The sequence below is a fragment of the Typopeltis vanoorti genome, chromosome 15 (genome assembly GCF_054136105.1).
Source record: "Typopeltis vanoorti isolate ZY-2024b chromosome 15, IOZ_Tvanoo_1.0, whole genome shotgun sequence".
Lineage (NCBI taxonomy): Eukaryota > Metazoa > Arthropoda > Arachnida > Uropygi > Thelyphonidae > Typopeltis > Typopeltis vanoorti.
The window spans coordinates 64798397-64822731 of record NC_143563.1 but is presented as its reverse complement, the minus strand read 5'-3'; the positions used below and the strand labels follow the sequence as shown (position 1 = coordinate 64822731).

Genomic DNA, 24335 nt, shown 5'->3' with positions numbered 1-24335 from the left:
GGAAGGACAGAGAAAAATTTACCAACCAGCAAAATGTAGAGGCAGATCAAAGATGCTGAAGGAAGAGTATTATGGAGGGATGTGGACATAAGAAACAGATGGAAAATATACTTTGAGGGACTTTTGAATGAGGAAAATGCAAGGACTCACAGAGGAGATGGGCAGCCTTCTGAGGGGGATGGTGCAGAACATCAGTAGAATGGAAGTGACGGAGGCCATGAAGAGGATGAGGAATGGAAAATCGGTGGGCCCTGACAGAATTCCAGTGGAGGCATGGAAGGCACTGGGGGAAGAGGGAATTGACCTGCTGTGGGACCTGTTCATGAAAGTTTGCCAACAGGAAAATATACCCGAGGAATGGAGGGAGAGTACTCTTGTTCCCATCTACAAGGGTAAAGGGGATGCATAAGACTATAAAAATTACAGAGGAATAAAGTTGATGTCCCACACAATGAAGATCCTAGAAAGGGTTCTTGATGGTAGATTGAGGAAGGAGATGGAGATTGCAAAGGAACAATTTGGCTTCATGCCTGGTAGATCAACAAGAGATGCTATCTTTGGGTTACGACAGATGATGGAAAAATATCGAGAGAAACAAAGGGAGCTACATCTGGTATTTATTGATCTGGAGAAAGCATACGATAGAATGCCAAGGCAAGAAGTCTGGAGGTGTCTGAGGGAGAAGAAGGTGCCGGAGAAATATGTCAGGTTGGTGTGGGAAATGTACAGAAATGTGAAGACAGGTGTTCGGACCTGTTTGGGACAGATAGAAAGTTTTCAAGTAACAGTTGACTTGCATCAAGGGTCAGCATTAAGTCCGTTTCTGTTTAATATTGTGATGGAGGTGGTAACAGAGGAGGTGAGAGAAGATGCACCTTGGACAATGTTGTATGCAGATGACATCTTGCTGTGTGTAGATTAAGAGAAGAGGCGGGAACTAAACTGGAAAGATGGGGAAAAGTACTGGAAGAGAGAGGTATGAGACTGAGCAGAAGTAAGACAGAGTATATGTGTTATGCAGTGGGCGGTGGCAGCCAGGAGACAGATCTGGAGCTGGAAGGAAATGTCATCAGGAAGGTGAGAGACTTTAGATACTTAGGTTCAACAGTGGAAGAAGATGGAGGAGCTGAGAAGGAAGTGGGATGCAGGATACAAGCAGGTTGGAGGAACTGGAGAGAGAGAGATGGCTGGAGTGTTATGCGATAAGAGGGTGCCGATCAATCTGAAAGGCAAAATTTATAGGACAGTAGTGAGGCCAGCTATGACATATGCTATAGAAACTGTGGCCCTGAGGAAAAATAACATCAGCAGGATGGAAGTAGCAGAGATGAGAATGCTTAGGTGGATGTGCGGTGTGACCAGAAAGGATCATCTGAGAAATGACTATGTCAGGGGAACAGTGAAAGTTACGAACTTAGGAGCGAAAATACAGGAGGCAAGGTTGAGATGGTTTGGTCATGTGATGAGGAGGGAGGATGAATATGTGGGAAGAAGGGTCATACAGATGGATGTGCAAGGAAGGCGGAAGCGTGGGCAGCCAAAGAAGAGATGGAGGGAGCTGGTAGAAGAGGACTTGAAGATGAAGAACTTGGATGTGGTGACAGCCCAAGACAGGAAGGTGTGGAGGAGACTCATTACAAACAGTAACCCCACTTAAGTGGGAGAAGCTGCAGAAGAAGAAGATCTATTTAAAATAAAGACTCAACACCTCAGTTTGGATTTTTGATTTTGAATAGAAAAGCCACATCGGAATTTGCACATAAACATTGTATTTTATCCATTTATTTTTTACAAATTCATACTATTCTCAAACAATAAATAATTACTCTAGGAGACACATGGAGGAGCCTGGATAATAATATTGGTAGCAATTTTTTTTTTTTTTTTTGGTAAAAATTCATCATCATCATCATCATCAAATTCCTGCCATGTACCCTCAAGGGGTGTACAGGATATGACAGTACTAGATGAAAAAACTACATCATTACTAACTTCCTATCTACAATTTTCCTCCAAATCAGTCTGTTACTTGTCAAGACTCCAACATTATCAGATCTTATATTTCTATCGTCTAAGGCACTTTGTACTGTATCAATCCACCTATATCTTGGTCTTCCTCTGGGTCGTTTTCCTGCCAACCTGGCAGAGAACACTTGTTTTGCTAATCTTTCCTCTCCCATTCTATTTAAGTGACCATACCATCTGAGATTAGCTCTGCTAACGCATTCCTGGATGCTGACAATGTCAAATTCTTTCCTAATATCCTCGTTTTTAATATGATATTGCCATTGATGCCATCTATTCACGCCTCTAATCTTTCTCAGGACTCTCATATCTGCAGTCTCTAGTCTTTGGTCAAGTGTTTTACTTCTGACCCAGCTCTCAGATCCATAAGTTAAAATTGGTTTGAACACTGTCTTGTATACAGCTAATTTAGTGTTCCAACTAATTTCTTTCTTATTCCATATGAATTTATTCAATTAACTTCCCACGATACCAGCTTTGCTGATTCTGTTGTCTATTTCTATATTTAGTTTACCATCTTCAGTAAAAATTGTGCCTAAGTAGCTGAAATGTTTTACTTGGTAAAAATTGTGTAGTATAATACATAAATAGATAAATCTTAGACTATCATTCAATGAGATATTCCATTCGATAATCATATAACAAGATTATTTACACTAATAATTTTTTTCTGATATCCCCAGGAGCTATCATTATGTGACACCTCCAAGGAATCCTTGGACTTATTGTGGGAGGGCAACTACTCCACTACACACAACTCGTTGTTTCCTTGATTTAATCCTCCAACTTCGACAACCACTACTACCATCAAACACATACACACTGTCCACCATCAATACTGAATTGCTTAACTATATATATATATATATATATATATATTGTTTTTTTCTTCTTCTCTCTTCCATCATCTATGTGGATGATGATGAGGCAGAATGAACTCTTTCCACTTCTGTCTGTTCTAGGAGAGTCCGAACAATTCTGTCCAGTTTGGTGTCGCTTGTTGTGATTTGGTTTTCAGGTCCTCTTTTATTTTGTCTATCCATCTAATTCTGGGCCTCCTTTGGATCTTTTACCATCCATCATTGTATTCAGGACTTTAGATGGTAGTCTTTCTGTTCCCATTCTGGTCACATGGCCAAACCATTGCAGTCTTCTTTCTTGGATTTTGTCTATTATTGTTATTTCTTGTTTTAGTCGTTTCCTTATGTCATCGTTTCTTAGTCGATCCAGCAGAGATACTCCAAGTAATCTTCTTAGCCAAGCCATTTCAGTAAATAATAATTTTTTTCTCTTTAGCCTTTTTGAGATTCCAGCATTCACTTCCATAGAGAAGTATTGGGAGGACCATTGTTTCATAGATTCTTACTTTTGTTACTTGTTTGATGTCTCTTGACTTCCATATTTTATTAAGTCATCCAAAAGTTTGGGATGCTTGACTGATTTGTCTGTTTATATCTTTTATAATTTTACCATTGTACTCAATAACTCCTCCAAGGTAGGTGAAGTTTTCTACCTGCTCTAGATTCTTACTATCAATTTCAATTTTCAGATTGGTGCTTCTTTTTCCTATTTGCATAATTTTTGTTTTGTCTATATTTATGTTTAATCCAGATTTTATACACTCCTCCTTTATTTTATCAGAAATTTGCTGTAGATTTTCTTCTGTGCTTGCAAGTAATGCAATGTCATCTGTAAATTTTAAATTTGTCACATTTTTCCCATATATTTTGATTCCGGAGTCTTCATTTTTAAGGCCTTTATGGTTGCTTCTTCCAGTGTAAGGTCTGGTGACAGATTGCATCCTTGTCTTACTCCGCTCTCTCTATGTGAAAGTAGTTGGTTAAGGTGTCCTTCATTCGTACTGCACTTTCAGATTTCTCATACATATTCTTTATTATTCTTATGGTTCTGTTGGGAATTCCAAATTCTTCCATAGTTCTCTTCTACGGCTTGAATCAAATGCCTGACAAAAATCTATGAAATTCATGTAGCAATTTTGGTTGTACTCTAGTGTCTTTTCTATTAGCTGTCTTAAGGTGAATAGTTGATCAATTGTGCTTTGTCCTGGTCTGAAACCGGCTTGTTCTTCTCCTAGTGCCAGTTCTATATATGGCTTAATTTGTTTTTGGAGTACTTTCGTAAAAACCTTACTTGGAATACTGAGGAGGCTAATGCCTCTGTAATTATTGCATTCTGTTTTATCTCCTTTTTTGTATATAGGAGTTATAACTGATTTGGTCCAATCAGTAGGCACTGCTTTGTTTTTGTCGATCCTTTCAAATGATGTTTTTAATGGTTCCAAAAGTTGTTCTTTTCCTGCTTTTAAGAATTCTGCATGAATCTGATCAATGCCAGGTGCTTTCCTAGTTTTGAGTTTTTCTATGCTGCGTGCTATTATTTCTTTGGTAAAGATATTTGTTTCCTTTTCCATTTCAGTGGCTGGAATCGTAATATCCTGGAAGCTGTTTATATTATATAAATCTTTGAAGTATTATTTTCATCTGGCAATTCTTTTTGCTTTACTTTCAGTTAGTTGCCCCTCTTTGTTTTTGATCATTATAATTTTTGTTGTCGTCTATTTGTTTATATAATCCATGAAGGTTATTTTCTTTTGATAGCTTTTCTGACATTTTGCATTTTTTTCCTAACCAGTTATTCTTGTCTCTTTTAACTAGTTTTCTAATTTCTCTGGTTAATCTATTATATTCATTTCTGTTATAGTTTTATGCTTTTCCTTTGATCACTTAACCTTTTACTTCATTCGAGATCCAATCCTTTTTTACTTCCTCTTTCTGTATAACTTATTGTTTTTCTGCCGAATTTAATATTATTTCCTTTAATTTGCACCAATGTTTTTCGATGTTTATGTAGTTCCTCCAGAATATAAACATCGAATATGCCTAAGACATATTACACAATCAGATTGTGGAATATTCTCTAATCTGGGTTTATTATATTTTACCGGACCTTCAGAGATGAGTCATTTGACTCCATGGAGGTCTGATAAGAAAGAATATCTCCTTGGAGTTAGAAGTCTCATTGGAAGGGACCAATACTATTATTCATAGCAATACCTATCATGCTCTCTCTCTCTCTTTAAACTTATTCACTGTCAGGGCACCCACAATTGAGTTACCTTACTAAAATTATAAGAGCATTTCAATTTTAATAAAGTATGGCTTAACTTATAGTATAGAATAAATACGGCTTGAGGTGATCTCGAAGATAATTTTATTATTTTTTTTTAAATCACGTATAAATGAAAAATGATAACATCGAGGACTACATTATAATTACTGTCTGTTTTATATATAATAAGCATATGAACAGTAATATAAAAGGCACACAATCTGCACTTGTTTTCTATATATTCCGCATTAAGTATTTATGGATAATGATCTGCATTACATGTTTTAATCTGATATATTTGACTATTTTGGAATTCGGATATTTCTGTTATGTATTTTTAAGTGATATGGAGTCTATAACATAAACTGCTGCTGTTATACATAGAGCGGACCTCGCACGATGAGTCGTGGACTTTGTGGAAGTACTAGTGTAATAATAATAACTGATATTTTAAAATATATGAATATATTTCTTTGTCACTACTGCAGGCAATTAATTCTATATTTTCCCTTTATTTTCACATTAATTCTTACGCGTGTTATATAACATTTTTTTAAACCTATATTAATAGTATTTATATTTTCAGTTTAATACAAAGAATAAAAATTTTCTAGAAAATCACTCTGAACGAGATCCGCTGCCACACATCACGTGAACAAAGACATACGTGTCGTCATGTTGCTGTGCTGCCATTGGTGGACTGTAATTTTGTTTGATCGAGAATGTTCTACCAAATGCGTCATGATTTGGGGGTTACCGTACTATATAAGGAAAAGCGGGTTTATGGCGCTCTCTTCAGTGGTGCTTCTCCTTCGTAAAGTGGTTGTTGCTCATTCTCATTTTGTTAACAAACACATAATTTTTGTGAATCATTAATCAGGTAATTTTTTTTTTCTTGGGGGTAGAATTGGGTTATGTAAGATAAGATATACAATGCAATTTTAAATAAATATTTAAATAAATATATATTCTGCAATGCACGTTTCAATCTGATGTATATATATGACTAATTTAGGAACGCTGATAATATGAATTACGAAACTGGGCTAAAATTATTAATTGTAATTTTATTTGTACTGTGATAAGTAATCGTAGCTGAAACAATTATAGGCGTATGGTTTTTCATTTTATGGATAAGAAAATAAATTTTTGTCTTTGTGTTAAATTTATTTTCTGTATAATTGATATTTGAATGTTTGCTCATAGCGTGTAATGTATTAACTTGAGTATTCAAGTAATGTAGAATTTCCCCGTTTATAATCAACTGAAATGCATTTTAATCCTCCTTTTGATATGAAATTGATGGAACAAATTCATTGATCTGGCCACATTTCAACTGCTAGTATAGTACATGAAGCGGTCGATAAAGTGCGCTTTTGTTGAACAATGGCCGAAGCAGCCCGCGCTTATGTTGGTGCTTTATAAAGGAAAAAACCTCTCTCTCATCCACCATTACAAGCTAAAAAAATTAATGCTGTGGAGAAAACTGCCGAATAAATGACGCTTTAGAAGAAATGCTAACGTTGAAGGCCAATTTTTAAATTTTGAACTTAAAATGAAAACTCCGTTTTCATTTTAAGTTCGGATGCTCAGTTTGAAGTGATTTGATATGCTTACTTCAAATTAAGCCTGTTTAATAATCGGGAATTAATTGTAAAATAACAAATCCACAGTGATTAAGTTGAGCGGATTAAGGTTGTTTCTAATATGGCGACATTTCCGGGAAGTGAACAAGCATCCATTGTTATGACGCGCATAAATAAGTTCTCGCCGGCCGGAACTTGACCAATTAACTACTCCGTTATACTTGACACTAAATCTCTCATCCTAACTTTGCGCGCGCCGAATGTTACATTTCGATCTGAAAGTCAAATATTGGTTAATTAGCTTAATTTTAACACGTTGGACATTTATGCGAGAATTCCTATTTAGTCTTATTGTACTTTACGTTATGGGTATAAATACTCCTGATCTTGTGGTTAATTTTCTAATTGAAAAAAAAAAAAACCAGGAAGCGATTACTTCACCTAAATCGGATGTAATCTTCACTGCTATCACGTCAGAATAAATAATACCACCCATCTTCGAAGATCGAATCTTTGTCATGAAACCCATTCCAAGAAATGACTTCGATGTACGTATATTGCCTTACGAGGCACCAGTAGCCTCTTATCCTTGCGAGCATACATGAACATCCAGTCATCCGAGAAAAATCTTTTCAAAAAACGTTATTTCCATATCCGACTTTTTTTTTTTTTTGTATAAAACTTTATATTAAAATATTGTAATTTCGTTTCTCAGAGATTCATTAAAACGATTACGTGGGTTCTTTGGCCCATCTTCCTTTTTTTACAGATGAACTGTCAGCTAACTTTCTCATTTGTATAAGACTGAACTTGAGAGGGCCTCGTTGCTGTTGAGTTAGTAAAATAAGTATTGTTGAACATGACTTATGCATCATTCAATACTTCAAAAGTTATTGCTTTTGAAAGTCGCATGTGATGCTAAAGTAACTTGTCAATGATTGACAGAGTACTTAGGTAGTGGTACACTGTTTTCTGATTGTTCATACAGCATGCTTTACTTCATTTTAGTTTTTCTCCGAGCAAACTAAAAGCAACTCCAAAATTTTTGTGCATAATTATAAGAAACATTTGACATTAAATTTGGATAATTGGGATTATCTGATTTTCAATGAAAAAGACTAATAGTTTGATAAATATAAATAATTTGAAAGTTAACAGAATTTTTGGTTTTGGTTGGTAAGGAATTAATTGAAGGTTCTGCACTGTGAATTTGTATAAAAAAAAAATTTATTTCTTTTAAATAAAGAATCGTGATTTCAGGTGTTTGCATATATATTCTATTCTGGCGAATTGTTTCATTTTAATTTCAAGTGACTAAAGTTGTCAAAGCTGGTAAAGCCATTCCTGCTTTGGCAGCTGAACTCCTCCAGGACAGTACAATCTAGTGAAACTTTCTATTAAAGAATCTGAAGTCTTGATTCCAGACTCAGTGATCCTATACATGACAGTAAAACCTCTGTTAGTGCTGACACATTTAGAGGTTTGTCAACAGTTTGAAGATTCTTTGGGGGAAGATACTGTTCTAGAGGACAGGTGGGTGGAATTATTGGAAGAGATTACTTTAGCTTCCAGTCTCAACGAAATCCAAACTGGACAGTTGGTGAAATATGCTACATGGAACAATAGAAGCATAGCACATAAAGAATTAGAAGAAAAACTTTTAAATGATGAAAATATAGAAATTGCACCTCTTACAGAAACAAAAAAAGAAACTTAAAGAAACAGCTAACTACAATATCATGAGTGAACAAACATACATGCAAAAGTTGGTGTAATGATTTGGACTCATAAATCAGTTAAAGCAAAAATAACACATTATAGATACTGGAATGAAAGAATATTAGAAGTGAGATTTAAAATTAAATAAAGAAAATTTAACAATTCTTGGTGTGAAGAAGAAAATTATTACTTTTACAAAAAAGTTACAAGGAATATATGAAAAATGAAATAAAACGTCATTATTTTGGCATCAAGATCTCCAACTATAAGAATGAAAAAAATTAACAATAATATACAAAAATTTGGAGAACAAACAGTAAACAAAAATGGAAAACAACTCATTGATTATATAATAATTTAATAATAATGAATACAATTGAAATAAAAAGCCAAAAGGCTAGTTTTCTGGCAATTGAATAGATATTAAATGGATAAGAATCCTATATTGTTATATAGCCAATAAGTGAAACTCAAGATCGATAACTACGATCTGAGTTTCAATGCCAAAAAACTATCGGCGAAGGCAATTCGAAGCAAAGGTGGAGCAAGCTCCCTCACTTCTTGATATTCTCTCATAATGTAAAACACAGCTCCTAGGAGATGTAATACTGTCAATACATTATGAGGGGAGGTCACTACCCAGATCGGTTTCAACCTTTTTTGAGGTCTCATCAGTGAGTAGGTAGACCTGGAAAATATCAAAGCTTAGTGAAAAGAACTTGCATACCTTCACTATACGAATGCCATAAAAGGTGTGATTTTATTTTGTAATTAAAATAAAATACAGGTGTGCTTTTATTTTGTAATTAAAATAAAAAGCCAAGAGGCTTTTTATTTTGATTACAAAATACAAGCACAAGTACAAGATAAAAAGCCAAAAGGCTTTTTATTTTAATTACAAAATACAAGCACACCTTTTATGGCATTCGTATAGTGAAGGTATGAAAGTTCTTTTCACTAAGCTTTGATATTTTCCAGGTCTACCTACTCACTGATGAGACCTCAAAAAAGGTTGAAACCGGTCTGGGTAGTGACCTCCCCTCATAATGTAATGACAGCATTACATCTCCTAGGAGCTGTGTTTTACATTATGAGAGAATATCAAGAATAGTGAGGGAGCTTTGCTTCGAATTGCCTTCGCCGATAGTTTTTTGGCATTGAAACTCGTAGATCGTAGTTATCGATCTTGAGTTTCACTTACTGGCTATATAACAATATAGGATTCTTATCCATTTAATAATAAATACATTTTACAAACATAAAAACATAAATATACGTGATGTACAAGGGGACAAAAATCAATAATAGACTACTTTATAGCAAATGAAAAAGCAGCAAACCTCGGATCACTATTTAGTACAGGCAAAACTAAGATTTCTGTCAAACTGGCTACAAAAAAAAAAATCTTGGAGAAACAGTCTAATTACAAAGTAAGACTACTAATTGACTCTAATACTAGAAATTTATACCAACAGAGGATTAATAACTACTTTAAAAAAATACAAGAAAATGAAGACATTGAAAAAGAATGGAATAATATAAAAGAAATGATTGCAGCATATGAAAGTCTAGGAACACTAAAAATAAAAAATTTACATATATGGGACAATGAAATAAAAACAATAATTGAAAATAAAAAGCTGGCTTTTAAAAGGTGGTTAAATAGCAAAAAAAACAAGTGAAATTGGATATAAAAAAAGAAGAGACAGAGCTGGAAAAATTTGTCATATCTAGAAAATGACATACAAAATAAGACCAGTGGGTACAAAATACTAAAACATATGAATGCAGATATAAAATAAACTGCAAATATAAATTTGTGAAAGATATAAAAGAATTCTTGGATTACTTTACAGATTTTGGATGGATAATACTGGCATCAAAAATAATTACACCAGAAACTTACAAAATACCTTAAATGATATAATGTAAAAATTAAAGGGCAACCTAAATTTAAAAAAAAAAAAAATGGCATCAGCAGGAGAAGATTGGTTGCTGGAAAAAAATTTTATCAAAGATTACTAAAATTTTTAAATAAAATATATACAAATGGACAAATACCAATAGAATGCAAGCATAGTAATACCTATATATATTTAAAAAAGGGATAAAACAAAACCTAACTACAGAGGTATTGTTTATTGAATATATGCTACAAAATATATAGCAGAATACTTAATGAAAAACTAAAAATATAGTGAAAAAGTTATTAGAATGTCTAAATGGATTTAGAAAAGGACTATAATGGATGCAGCTTTCTGTTTAAAAATACTTAGAGAAAAAAGAAGAGAATTTAATTTGGAAACTTGTCTTTTGTTAATAGATCATGAAAAAGCATTTGACAAAGTAAAAAGATATATAATGTTAGATATATTTATTCTTTTATAATATATCAAATATTTTATTGCATGCAATACTGAAAAAAAAAATATATATTCATTCATTCAAAAATCCACTTGCTAGTAAGCCATCCAAAGTCTCATCATAATCTGAAGTATCCTGGCGTATATAAGATATATATATATACACACACACACACACACACACACACCAGGATACTTCAGATTATGGTGTATATAAGATAGGGTGCGATTGTAATATCCCTTATTTTGGTCATACAATTCTATTGAATTATGTATGGAGGAACACGAGAGAGACGCCTTGTCTAGTCATGTTCTTTTCTCGAACAATCCTGATGATGAACATCAGTCATTCAGTCTGCTGGGATAGATCCAAAAACATCTTTTGTTGCCATGAGTTGTGGGGAGACATGGAGTTGAGACCTTTTCCCAGATCATCAATGCAGGAATTGGAAGAGGAGAGTGGTGCTGTAAGTTGGCCTTATTTTTTGGTGAGATCACATTGGGTTGTTGAGAGGTGGAAACCTGAGTGGTGTGACTTGAGCTGCAGAAGTAGCTAGAGTTTTGGTCTTGAGCCAATTGTAAGCAGAGTTCCTTTTTACAGCATTGACACTTTTGAGAACCAAGGCTTTGAATGGTGGCTGAGAATTTGGAGTGGAATAGGGAATAAAAAAAAGCCTTATTCATCTGAGGGTAATTTACTCAGTCTGAGCAGATGTTTGGATCAGAAGAACTGAAGCACTAGTCGGACCATGGGAAGGGGGAATAACTAAAGGTTCTTCCAGTTGGCACTCTTCTAATGCCAAAGGACAGTAGACTGAAATAGTGGATGATGGTTTTTCTGTGGCAAAAGAATTGTATCAAGTTGTGGTCACTTTTCAAGAGAAAACTGACAACCACAGTATACCTGGAAGAACTATTAGAAAGTATTGGTAAATTGGAGGGGGATTGTGGTATCCTAATAGAAAGATTGATGATCTGAGAGATCATTTCTGATAGCAAACATCTCGGCATCTCTCTGCGTGATTGGTGAAACTGAAGGGTAGCCAATATGAGTTGTGGACATTGAAAGATGACCTCAATATTGGGGTATTTTAGTGATTGTGTTGGAGAGTAATAAAGGAAATTGAAAGAAGGGAAATATGAAAAGGACAAGTTGATCTGATAAAGAAATAAGCAGATCAGTGGGATTCAAGGATTCATAATCCACAAAACACTTGTTTTAATTCTATCTATGAATATTTTTATTCAAAATTGGCTTCTATTTTAATTCGTTAGTATGTTCTATCCGATTTTGTTTGTTTTTCTTATTGATTTTATTTTTAATTCTATTAAAATATTGTACACCCCTTGAGGGTACATGTCAGGAATTTGATTAAAATATTGTAGCTTTTTTCTTCTCATGAACCTCATTTCACATATTCTATCTTATTCATTACCCAAATTACAGGGAGGCCATAATATGTCACCAATATTTATACAACTTCTCATGCATTAGTTATTAGAAGTTAAAATATTAAGCCATGCAAAAAAAAAAATACCCTGCAAAATGAAATGGCTGTTAATTGTTTCACAAGGATACAAGCAAATAGAACAATTTTAGCATGTTGCAACAACTTATTGAAAGGTAATTCCAAACAAGAACAATAAAAGCAAATTTAATCTAATAGGATTATGGGTTAAGTGTGTTCCAAAGATTACATTACTACAAAAATGCATTACTACAAAAACAATATGAAATTATTTAAAATATTTTTGTGTATAAAATCCTGAAGATATTGCATTATTTATGTACAAAAATCCAACTAAATCTAAATAAAAATTTCTAGAGTGCTATTGTAGAAGTAAAAGAAGGAAAACCTGAGCCATATTCTATTCCTGGATAGTAAATGTTTAGGGTGATTTTAGATGTATTACCTTTTTTAAACCAAAGGGGCACCCTTGGGATTGGTAAAGATGTTAGTTTTTCATCAACCCAGCTAGTAACTAAAATAGAAAATTAGTTTTCTTAGAGGCTAAGGAAGCAGTTGGTCTTCAGGAGGGGATGTAAATATTGGTACAGACAGAAAGGTGAAGGTATTAAGCTAATATCCATTTGCTGTGGCTTAGACAGATTGAATAATCTTGCTCATGTTTTATCTAGATGAATAATCCCTTAAAAGGATCTTTCCTTCATCTTGCTTTTTGTGAGGCTTATTTAAGCATAGTATAGGTTTTGTGGCCTCTTAGGGGTTTGATATAAAAATCAAGTTGTAGTGTAGTATGTCATGTAAAAAAAAAACTAAATTCAGTTATTTGCTGAATTTTGTTTAGCTTCAATTATTTATTGCTCACTTATTCCATAATGTTTGGCAATTTTCTATTTGGCTTAAATATTTTTCAAAATCATTCCATTTAGAAATGGCAAAGACACCAGCAGTAGGTATTGATTTGGGGACCACCTATTCATGTGTTGGAGTATTTCAGCATGGAAAAGTAGAAATCATCGCAAATGATCAAGGAAACCGAACAACTCCAAGCTATGTTGCATTTACTGACACTGAAAGGTTAATTGGTGATGCAGCAAAGAACCAAGTTGCTATGAATCCCAGCAATACAGTTTTTGGTAAGCTTTTAATAACTCCTAGTATGTTAAACCATTAGTGCTTAATCTAAACTAGAAAATAGTTTAGGTGCATTTAAATATAAAGAGCCAACAGGCTTTGTTTCGGCAATATAAACCTTAATTAAATTAAGGGGATATTAGATCCCACATTGTTTTTGTAGTACAAACATGTTTGTACTACTTTCTAGGACTACTTCATTCAGCTCGCGCTAGTATTTGCCGATACTTTTATAGTTTTGCTATACTATATTTGGCATGAAACTCTCAGATTCCAATCTTTGAGTTTCTTGTTCGGTTTTAAAACAATGTGGGATCTAATATCCCCTTAATTTAATTAATGTTTAGGTGCATTTTTACTTGCAAGTGAAGAGCACCTACATAACTGTCTTACTGAGATTTTTACTTTAGTCTTAATTTCTCTATATAGTTGAATAGCCACTAGTGAATATTGGCTTAAGCAATAATTTAATTTTCATGTTTTATCTCAATTGTTAGATGTCCATTTTTAAGTGTTTTTCTCCAATAACTAAATTTTGTTTTTAGCTCTTATTTCTTCATTTTTGATTTGCTAATCTAAACTAGAAAATAGTTTAGGTGCATTTAAATATAAAGAGCCAACAGGCTTCATTTCAGCAGATATGTTTCCATATTTACTGTCTTTTGCATTTATCTTATCTGTTTTGTTTTTGATTGGCCAAGTTTCTGTCATAACAGTTAAGACATTGGTTGACCAATCTTGCTCTGTTCTCGGGTTTTATTTTGCTATTTAAAAATCTCCAAAAACTGACTCATTCCTTTTTTTTTTTTTTCCCCAAGTCTTTCATGACACTGTTTCAGCATCTTTCATATTGTTTGTAATATCAGCAATTTTTAGGTGGTTAATTCTGTTTAAAAAAAAAGACTCCTTTATTGGACTCTAAATTGCTCGTGTGTCAATGTTAATGTGAAGAATTTTGGTGGCATTACTATACACAATTTTAATTGCTACTTTACTATCTTTTTAGATGCAAAAAGACTCATTGGTCGTCGTTTTGATGATCCTTCTGTACAGTCAGATATGAAACATTGGCCATTTGCTGTGATCAGTGATGGAGGAAAACCAAAGATTCAAGTAGATTATAAAGGTGAAACAAAATCATTTTATCCTGAAGAAATATCTTCTATGGTGTTAACTAAAATGAAAGAAATTGCAGAAGCATATCTTGGTAAAACAGTTACAAATGCTGTGGTAACTGTCCCAGCATACTTTAATGATTCACAAAGACAAGCAACTAAAGATTCTGGCACCATTGCTGGACTGAATGTACTACGTATTATTAATGAACCAACAGCAGCTGCTATTGCATACGGTCTTGACAAAAAGGTAAGAAAACAAAAATACTGAAATCTTGAAATTCATTCAGATTCATGAAACTGGGTATTCAAGTCCTCATGGATAAGATATATAATTTCTTGATCTTAATTTTCTTTGTAGAAAGCAACATTCCTTTCAACCCTTGTTTATTCATAGTGTTGATGTGTCATAATTTACATAGAAATTGAATTTTTTAAAACTTTAAACCTGAAATTGTCTAGTGAATAAACTCTAAATTCGACTATTTTTATGGCTATTATATATAGCTGTTTTTGTTTAGGAGTGTTCCTTATTTTAAATACATTGGCTTTTTCCCCTCAAGAAATTTTTAGGCATAAGTGTATTTAAAGGAAAATATAGCAGAATAATTTAGTGAAGAATTTTATACATGCCTTGTTTAGATGCTAGGATCTCCATACTTCTGCTTTTAGGTTTTTTAAAAAAAGGGGGGGGGGTGGGAAACAGGGGAGTGTGACACAAGGCAGGAAGAATCGGTCTCCCACGTTTTCTCCCTTTTTTTTTACAACCTAATAGCAGAAGTATGGAGAGTGATGTCATCCTAGCATCTAAACAAGGCATGTACGAAATTTTCTTCCTAAATTATTCTGCTATATATTTTCCTTTCAAATACACTTATAATGCCCTAAAAAATTTCTTGGAAAAAAGCCATTTTATTTAAAATAAAGGACACTCCTAAACAACAACAACAAAAAAAAAAAAAAAAAAACGGGCTATAATAGCTGTAAAAATAATAGTTTTTTTATTTTTAAGAGGAGTAACATGGGAATTTTCCCAGAAATAAATACCTATATCTAAATTCAACAATTGACTTAACTTTCTTAGTCTTGTACCATTTGACAAAATAAGATTTATGGGATCTCGTTTAGACTGGGAGGAGATCAGTTTTCTTTTCATGCTTTAATTTACTCAAAGTTCAAGATTCTGCAATTATTCTATTACAGGGAACTGGTGAAAGAAATGTACTTATCTTTGATCTAGGAGGTGGTACATTTGATGTTTCTATTCTTACAATAGAAGATGGTATCTTTGAAGTTAAATCAACTGCTGGTGACACTCATTTAGGAGGAGAAGACTTTGACAACCGTATGGTCAACCACTTTGTTCAGGAATTTAAAAGAAAGCACAAGAAAGATCTAACAACCAACAAAAGAGCTCTAAGGAGGCTAAGAACTGCATGTGAAAGAGCTAAGAGGACATTATCATCAAGCACTCAGGCCAGGTTGGTTAATCTATACAGCAATTCAACATTAAAGCTTCAAAGCTATTCTATCCAAATTAAACCATGATTTTTTTCTAAATTTGCTATACCTTGAATGTGTAAACTAAGCTTTGGTTTTAGCAGTGAATCAGTTACTGTCAAATGCTCAAATTTTAAGGTTGGCTAACAGTCAACCTTTAAAATGTTTCTATGATTTAAATATTTCTAAGATACTATAAGACTAATTTAGTGCATAAGATTTTCCATGGAAAAACCACTGAGTATTCAATAATACTCAAATGCTTTTTCACATTTGAGGAACTTTTTTATTCTGTGATACAGTCTATGAATTTGGGATACTAAAGCAAAAATGCTTAACCTTGATTTGAAATATGCAAAAATTTCTTACAAGTAAGACTTACTATTGATTTTTATTTAATTATTGCCCTTACATATTCCATAGAAAAGTACTAAAAAAAAAGTGGATTGAAATTGTGGGACTTGAAAAGTGCACAATACTGAATATTCTCTGTAGTCGAGCATTTTTAATCTCATCTTATGTCAGATAACATGGTGTAAGTAGCATCATAAGATGCAAAAGAACTTGGTGGATAAGTAAATATTTTGGAAATTCATAGTTTATTAAAACTAAACTGTTGCATTTCACTAATTTTGTGAATTGCTCATCATAGGACTTTACAAAAATGTATTGGGTTGGCAAATAAGTTTTTTGTTTGGTTTTTCAGAGTGGAATGAAATATTTTATTTAATATATAATGACCCTCTTTATCAATGACCTCTTGCCACCTGTCCACCAACTTCATTGTTGCATTCATAAAGCTCCTGAGGTTTACTGGTGAAAAACTGATCCAGGTGTCTTTTGACAGCCTCCTCATTAGTGAAGGAAGATGTGGCAAAACATCCCAGCCAAGACAACAATTTACTCCTGGTTGTTAATGATGTGTGGGGTCTGCTGGCATTTTTGTGGTGAAAGACAACTCCTTTCAGATTTGCAAATTCAGGACGTTTTGTGCTAATTGCATGGACCAAGTCACATTAACTGTGAGCAATGCAGTTGAACCGATAGTTTTGCCTGACGGTAACACCTCATAATGGACAACACCTTTATAATCCCACTACACGAAGCGTGATCTTCTTTGGGTGCAATTCTGCTTTCGAGGTTGGTTGTGGCGGTTTGCTCTTTAGCCTCCCCCCCCCCCCCATAATCTTTTACGTACCACGTTATCGTACATGACCCATTTTTCATCTCCTGTAATCGTTCGCTTCAAAAATGGGTAATTTCTTGGCGATGTTACAGCAAGTCAGATGGATATGCTAGCAGTCAATTCATGCATCACCCAAACATGTTGTTTTGAAACATATACCACCTTGTGCAAATGGTTTTCAACGCTAGTATGGGATATGTTCAGTACTGTAGCAATCTTCTGCACTGTTTGCGGCGGATTCTTATAGGCTATATATCCTTCACAACATTCAAATCAACCTCGGTCAGGCGACCGGTGCGAGCCGCATCACTGACATCGAAATCTCGAACAGAATTTGGCATATGCGTTCTGTTAAGGTACCATCCCCATATGCTGCATATTTTTTTTATGGGCTTCCACAGCTTTTTTTTGAAATAAAAAACAGCAAAATGTGCTGGTAATGTATGTTATTTCCTTCCATTTCTAAAAATATGTTTCACATAACTGAAGTAGGCCGAACAAAAATTCACTGAAAGGTTATGTGAAATGTCTCCTTTCAACTGCACGGTAGCACAACAATAGCGACAGGCGGAGCAGCGTAAACTTGTGCTGATGCATAAACCGAACAAATTTATTTGCCAACCCAATAAATGAATAGCAAATTTGTATACAAGGTGCTTAAGTCTACAAATTGAATGGCTGTTTGCTTATAGCTAAAATTTCATTCATCTATTCCATTTTGTGGAATGGATATACGTGAAATGAAACAAAATGTATATGTACATTTCTTAAATGTTTTGCATATAACACTACGTGATTTTCTTGTAATCAAGAGTTCTTTAATCTTACATAAGAAAAGCATTATATAGTTATAGCCTTATGTAATTTAGTCTTATTTCTGTAACTTCAAACCTTGAAGAAATGCCATGTTATCAGCCAGTAGTAGTGTGCTTATGATCTCTTTTGAGAGGAAGATGATCTAGTCAGAATATTAGAACACTTTATCAGAATATTACAACTTTGAAATATCTACTGCATTGATTAGAATAAGCTTTCTGAATGTTTGGAAGTTTATGGGAGAAATATAATTTAAGGAACTTTTAAGCCAAAAAGGTGAGTTATGGAAATGGTTATCCCAAAATTAATGGATAAATATCTTTCAAAAGAAGCAGTGCTAATAGACAGTTCCTTTTTGATACATTATGTATGAAACTTATTCTAGTTCATTACTATAAACTTGAAAGAACTTGTGTTCAAAGACCAGTTTCCATAAGGAAAAGAATTTTCTATTTCAAGAAACTTAAAAGTTGTACAAAAACTTTAAAAAAAAACATGAGCTAGATTTCAGTGGCCACTGTTGAGTAGAAGAAACTGTTCTCAAGTTAATTCTATAATATCTTAGATTAAAACCTGAACTTGAATAACTGCAGTAAATGAACCACTTGCATATTGAAAAAAACTTGAGCTTATCAGTTAACCAATGTGAAAGTGGAAAGGTTCCTTTATTAAAAAAAAAAAAAAAAAAAAAAACCACAAACAGGCCTACTATTTATTGCCATAACAATTGACTGCTTTAAAGCTTGGCTACCATATACCATTAGATCTAATACAGCAGCAGATAAGACTTCAATGTCAATTGCAACTGAAGTGCCATTTAACTTGTAATACTACACAAGTTGCAACATACTTGTATTTCATTAGTTTATAAGTATCCACTTTTGTTCTTCCTTTTGAAATGAATTATCTTTCAAAAGAAAATATGCTACATTTTGAACATATAAATCCATTCTATCTTTCAGTATTGAAATTGACTCCTTGTTCGAGGGCGTAGATTTCTACTCGACAATTACCAGAGCTCGGTTTGAAGAGCTAAATGCAGATTTATTCAGGAGTACCTTGGAGCCTGTGGAAAAAGCTCTGAGAGATGCAAAACTAGATAAGAGTCAAGTTCATGATATTGTTCTTGTAGGTGGATCTACAAGAATTCCCAAAATTCAGAAACTACTTCAAGACTTCTTCAATGGGAAAGATCTTAATAAAAGCATCAATCCTGATGAGGCAGTTGCATATGGTGCAGCAGTGCAAGTAAGTAAAATTTTATTTTTGCAGTTTAATTAGTTCCTTTTTAAACTTTAAGATCAAGTTTATATAGTGAAATGAGTTTACTCTTGAATATTGAAAACTTTTTTGCTCAGAAGCAGGTCACAACAGACTTTGGCCAACAGTCTTGTAAGAAAGCCAAAGAACTGACTGGCTTTTTTGGTCCTCACTTTCTAGATGGATATCTACTGTATTTCCTCTTTTGAACAGTGTCAAGATATTTCTACAAGATTTGAGAACATAAATTGGAATCTTATTGAAATGTATTTAAAACTTTCAGAAGTGCTATACTTAAACTTTAATATTTGTTTAAGAACTTTAATTGGTAAAATTAGTTAGCAAGTGTGCTCTGAGAGGAACATCTAAAAATAAAGCCAAGCAGTATTTAAGTCATGGGAAGATTATAAACATTTCTTTTTATAAATACCATTTAAAGCTTAAAAGTATAAAAATTATAGCACAAACTAAGTCGTTTATAATAATGCTTTGCATCCTCCCCCCCTCTCCGTAATGGCTTCTGTACAGTTCACACTGAGGCAAATGCATTTGTAATAATGCATTGCTTTATACACACCTGAAAAGTGTGCACTTTGCATTATGGGATACTAAGGAAATTGTGAACTTGTTAGCCTCTACAAGTAGCCCAGTTGTGAAAATAGGTAAACATGTGTAAATTGAATTTTCCTATAGCATGAAAATTTTAATGTTGGATTAAGCAGTAGTGATGGCTAGGACCTTTAATGTGACAAGACATTGATCCTCCCATCACACAAATGTACTTTATTGTAGTACAAAACTAAATTTGTTCTAATATTTAAAACAGGTTCACTTATAGAAAGTAATTTATGTAAAGCAAATATCAAGTTATACATAATCCATTTCAGAAAATGAAATTGCATCTAAGAAAAGGGAAACATACTTTTAATTACACCTTGACATCAGTATTTGCACCTGGCACTGCCCATGGAACTCCATGGGCAGTACCAGGTGCTTCTGCTTTGGGTGGGTGCAGTTTATACAACATATCAGATGGAATTGGAATTTGTGGACTGTTTTCATATTGAAAATCGATATAAAATTTAAGCTAATCAGGTTATGTATGAATTTTTATTGCAGCTTAATATTGCTACTGTTTTATTTTAAAGAAGCCATTCTGATCTTGTTTCTAGGCTGACAAAATATAAAGTATTTTTTGAACATTAACTTCCACTGATACTTGAGCATTGTAAGTTTGATATCATGAATTGCACCATTTTCACATCAGTGCATGTTTGCTTCAGAGCTTTATGCTGGAGAGCAAAATGTCCATTGCTAACACAAATGTGTTCTAATCAGTAAAATGAAAATTTAAATTCCCATTAACATGAATGCTTTTTTACAATAAATCACCTGGTGCAAGACTTGGGCTTTGGTAGCCTAAACAATAGTCGGAAAAATTAAACAGAAGTAGGAACTTAGCTTACCTAGCTCATGTAAACTATTGTTTTCAGCTTTCTTGAATGACATCTATAATCTTAAATGATAAGCAGTCTAAATGTAGATATTAATTTTACTATTTTGACTTCAGTTAAATTATAAATTTAATATTAAAGAGTTTTTAAACTAATTTGTAATAACTATTTTCCAGGCTGCAATCTTAAATGGTGACAAATCTGAACAAGTACAAGATCTGTTACTCCTAGATGTAACTCCCTTATCTCTTGGAATTGAAACTGCTGGTGGAGTAATGACCATCCTGATTAAGCGTAATACAACAATTCCCACAAGACAAACGCAAACTTTCACTACTTATTCTGATAATCAGCCAGGTGTCTTGATCCAAGTATATGAAGGTGAACGTGCAATGACCAAAGACAACAATCTACTAGGGAAATTTGAGTTGACTGGCATTCCTCCTGCACCTCGTGGAGTACCTCAAATTGAAGTGACCTTTGATATTGATGCTAATGGTATTCTCAATGTTTCAGCTGTCGATAAAAGTACTGGTAAGGAGAATAAAATAACCATCACTAATGACAAAGGAAGATTATCCAAGGAGGAAATTGAAAGAATGGTCAAAGATGCTGAGAAATACAAGGATGAAGATGACAAGCAAAAGAATAGGATATCTTCTAAAAATGCTTTGGAGAGTTATGCTTTCAACATGAAATCAACAATTGAAGATGAGAAGCTAAAAGACAAAATATCGGAGGATGATCGAAAAAAAGCATTGGATAAAATACAGGAATCTCTAAAATGGTTGGATAGTAACCAGGTATTACTTTTAATTATCTAATACTGTCTTTAGAAGCTAAAAATTGTAATTCATTTGCATAATAATATGGTATCTGAATATTTTACTATAAGTTTAAACTGACATTCTCCTAAGGATGAGCAAATAAAATCCTAATGATATAGTGTTAGTCTATATAGATTGTATCTTCATGGCTATTTTTAAAGTATTCTAAATATTCAAATTGAATATATGGAGCCATTGTTGAATTGGTATTTCACAGGTATCTTATACATTACACTAATTGGCATGGTGCTGTGCTTGTTTTTTCTTTTTAATGTTGCTAATGTTACTACTATCATAAAAGTAGATATCATACATGAAGTCTAGGGAAATTAACATTCTTGATTCCTTTTGAAGAAAATTAACTTCAGTAAAAGCTGTTTTTTTTTCTTATGTAAGTAATCCTATCCATGTTCATCCTGTAATACACTGCTATGGCTGTTCAGGAAGTTTGATTTTCGTGTGGGACATCTGATTTTAAGATGTTGGTTTCTACTGTGGAAAGTAGCTAAATCAAAATTAGGAGCATGGTAGCTTCTGAAGAAACTAGTTTCTACTGCATAAGTCTTCAAAATTATATGACAAGAATTTTATTTAACAAAAAAAAAAACATTCTTAGAAGTATGTGGAGGGCAACCAGCTCTAAATTTACATAATTTCCACAAAACCACCCTAGAATGTCTAAATCTTTATTTATATATATTATGAAAAAGTTCTGTGTAATTCTAGATGTTACTAATGTGAAGTACCACTAACTTCAGCCTGTTGGGTAAAATGGGTAACTCCCTTAAAAAGATAAATCTAAAATGATCCACTTAATAACTTTGCTAGCAGTTCTGCTTTTCAGTTATATTAGTATATAAATGCTAAGCAAGAGAAGTAATGTTTTGAGATAGTAATATTTTTATTTTTTTCCCCTTTAGCTGGCTGAAAAAGATGAATATGAGCATAAACAAAAAGAATTAGAAGCAATATGCAGTCCAATTGTTACCAAGCTGTATCAGTCTGGAAATATGCCTGGTGGAATGCCTGGAGGCTTTCCTGGTGGTGCTCCAGGTGCTGCTCCTGGGGGAGGTAGTGCAGGACCAACAATTGAAGAAGTTGATTAAACATTCCTTTTGGACTTAATTTGTTGACTGTGATCTTTTTTCTTTTTTTTTGTTCTTTCATTTAAATGTGTTTACACCTTTATTTGAATATTTATTAAACTAGTTTAAAGCATATTTCTGACTGCATTTTTCTTAGCTTCAGTAATTCACTTGGACAGATATAATCAGCATTAGTGATGTTCTTAAACATCAGTATCTTTTTATTCAAATACACTAAGATGTTATCAGTATTTATTTTAATACCAAATGAACTCTATATAGTTGCCTTGGCTTGCACTATGCTCTACCCAAATACCTATTTGCATTTGAGAGACCATCTAGAAGGGCAAAAATCTGAATCTGTTGGCACAAATATTTTGTAGTTGCATAACTAGTATCTGTAATAGATACTTCACCTGGTGAGTTATATTCCATATTGAGTAATTCAAATAATGCTTTCGAATAAGCAACTTGCTTATGATAATCCTTAGTTTTAAATATGCTATTAACCAAACAGGTGAAGTTAACAGTATTGCATTTTAAGGGGTAGTACTCCTATACAAGCCTTTATTTTTTAGAGCATCTTTTAGTATTTCTTGCAAAAGACTGGTTAGAAAGATGCTTAAATCTGTAGGACACCAAACTTAGTAAACTAGTTAGGTATTCCTAACTAGTTTAGGAACAAATGGCAGTATTCCTTAAAATGCAGACTTTTTCATCAAAAAACTTGCAGGTGGTGTTGAACAAAAGTAAAGAGTATTAAGCTGGATGTGAAAGTAACTTAATATAACTAGCATTTTCAAATGTTCATATCCACTTTGCTATATAACCAGGCAGAAAAAATTTTCCAGATTGCAGTATATAGCAAAAGCTAACTTTCAAAGAATTGAATGAGCCATATTTGTAGCTGTCATGTTTAAAGGCATTCTTTTAATGTAATACAGCAGTTTAATCCTTAAGCTACTGAAAATAAGCCATTAATATTTCCTTGCAGTAAGCCAAAAAGGAAAGTTTTTATACAAAATGCTCATTTATGGCCCTTTGGTTTATTTATTTGCTATGGTAACTGCAGTACTTGTCTTTCATTTGAACAATATCCTTCCAAAATTTCATATCTTTATGTTAAAGTGGATGATATTAAAACAAACTGGCATGCCTTAATGGTGAATTTAATTCTCATCAGTTGGTCTCTATTTCATCTCTACAGCTTCAGTTTCTGATTATTTTTGATAAACTTAGAGAGAATGTGACTTCATGCTATTTTTTTTAAATAGGTGTAGAATATCATTTCATGTCAGTTTTCCTGTAATAAAGCTCAATTATAGTTAATACCCTGCTTTTTTATAATTTTGTTCTAAGATTTAATACTTCTTTAATTATGCCCATTTATGATGCTGCATTCACTTGTACTACAGTTCCATTATCATAACACTTCTGTAAATCAAACAATGCAGTTTCCATTAACTATTTGACATTGCTACTAGCTTGGATCTGAGTTTTGGTTTTTCAGGAAGGTCACCAGCACACCTGCCGAGAAATTGACATAAAATGTCAACAGCAACTCAAACTTGCATATTAATTCCACCATTTGATAACTTCACCATATCTCAACTCTTACAATCATGACTTTCCTGAGTTCATCAACTGCACCATGCATGACTCCTGCAAAA

The 24335-nt window shown here is 33.3% G+C and overlaps 1 protein-coding gene across 1 annotated transcript; it reads left to right on the top strand.

Annotated features, from left to right (window-relative positions):
- The first annotated feature begins 5899 nt into the window (after nucleotides 1-5899).
- LOC150098828 (heat shock 70 kDa protein cognate 4-like) lies at nucleotides 5900-22800 on the top strand. The gene is made up of 7 exons (XM_090405874.1): nucleotides 5900-6034; nucleotides 13218-13424; nucleotides 14429-14787; nucleotides 15741-16018; nucleotides 19002-19287; nucleotides 20930-21556; nucleotides 22501-22800. Exons 2-7 carry the CDS (start codon nucleotides 13220-13222, stop codon nucleotides 22684-22686), a joined length of 1941 nt encoding a protein of 646 aa, XP_090262000.1. The 5' UTR covers nucleotides 5900-6034; nucleotides 13218-13219; the 3' UTR covers nucleotides 22687-22800.
- The last annotated feature ends 1535 nt before the right edge of the window (nucleotides 22801-24335 follow it).

Excerpts from the sequence above, each read along its gene's own strand:
- LOC150098828 (XM_090405874.1), top strand. The coding sequence starts at position 13,220 with ATGGCAAAGACACCAGCAGTAGGTATTGATTTGGGGACCACCTATTCA. Across the intron at positions 19,288-20,929 it reads CATATGGTGCAGCAGTGCAA|GCTGCAATCTTAAATGGTGA; the intron begins GTAAGTAAAATT and ends ACTATTTTCCAG. Across the intron at positions 21,557-22,500 it reads AATGGTTGGATAGTAACCAG|CTGGCTGAAAAAGATGAATA; the intron begins GTATTACTTTTA and ends TTTCCCCTTTAG.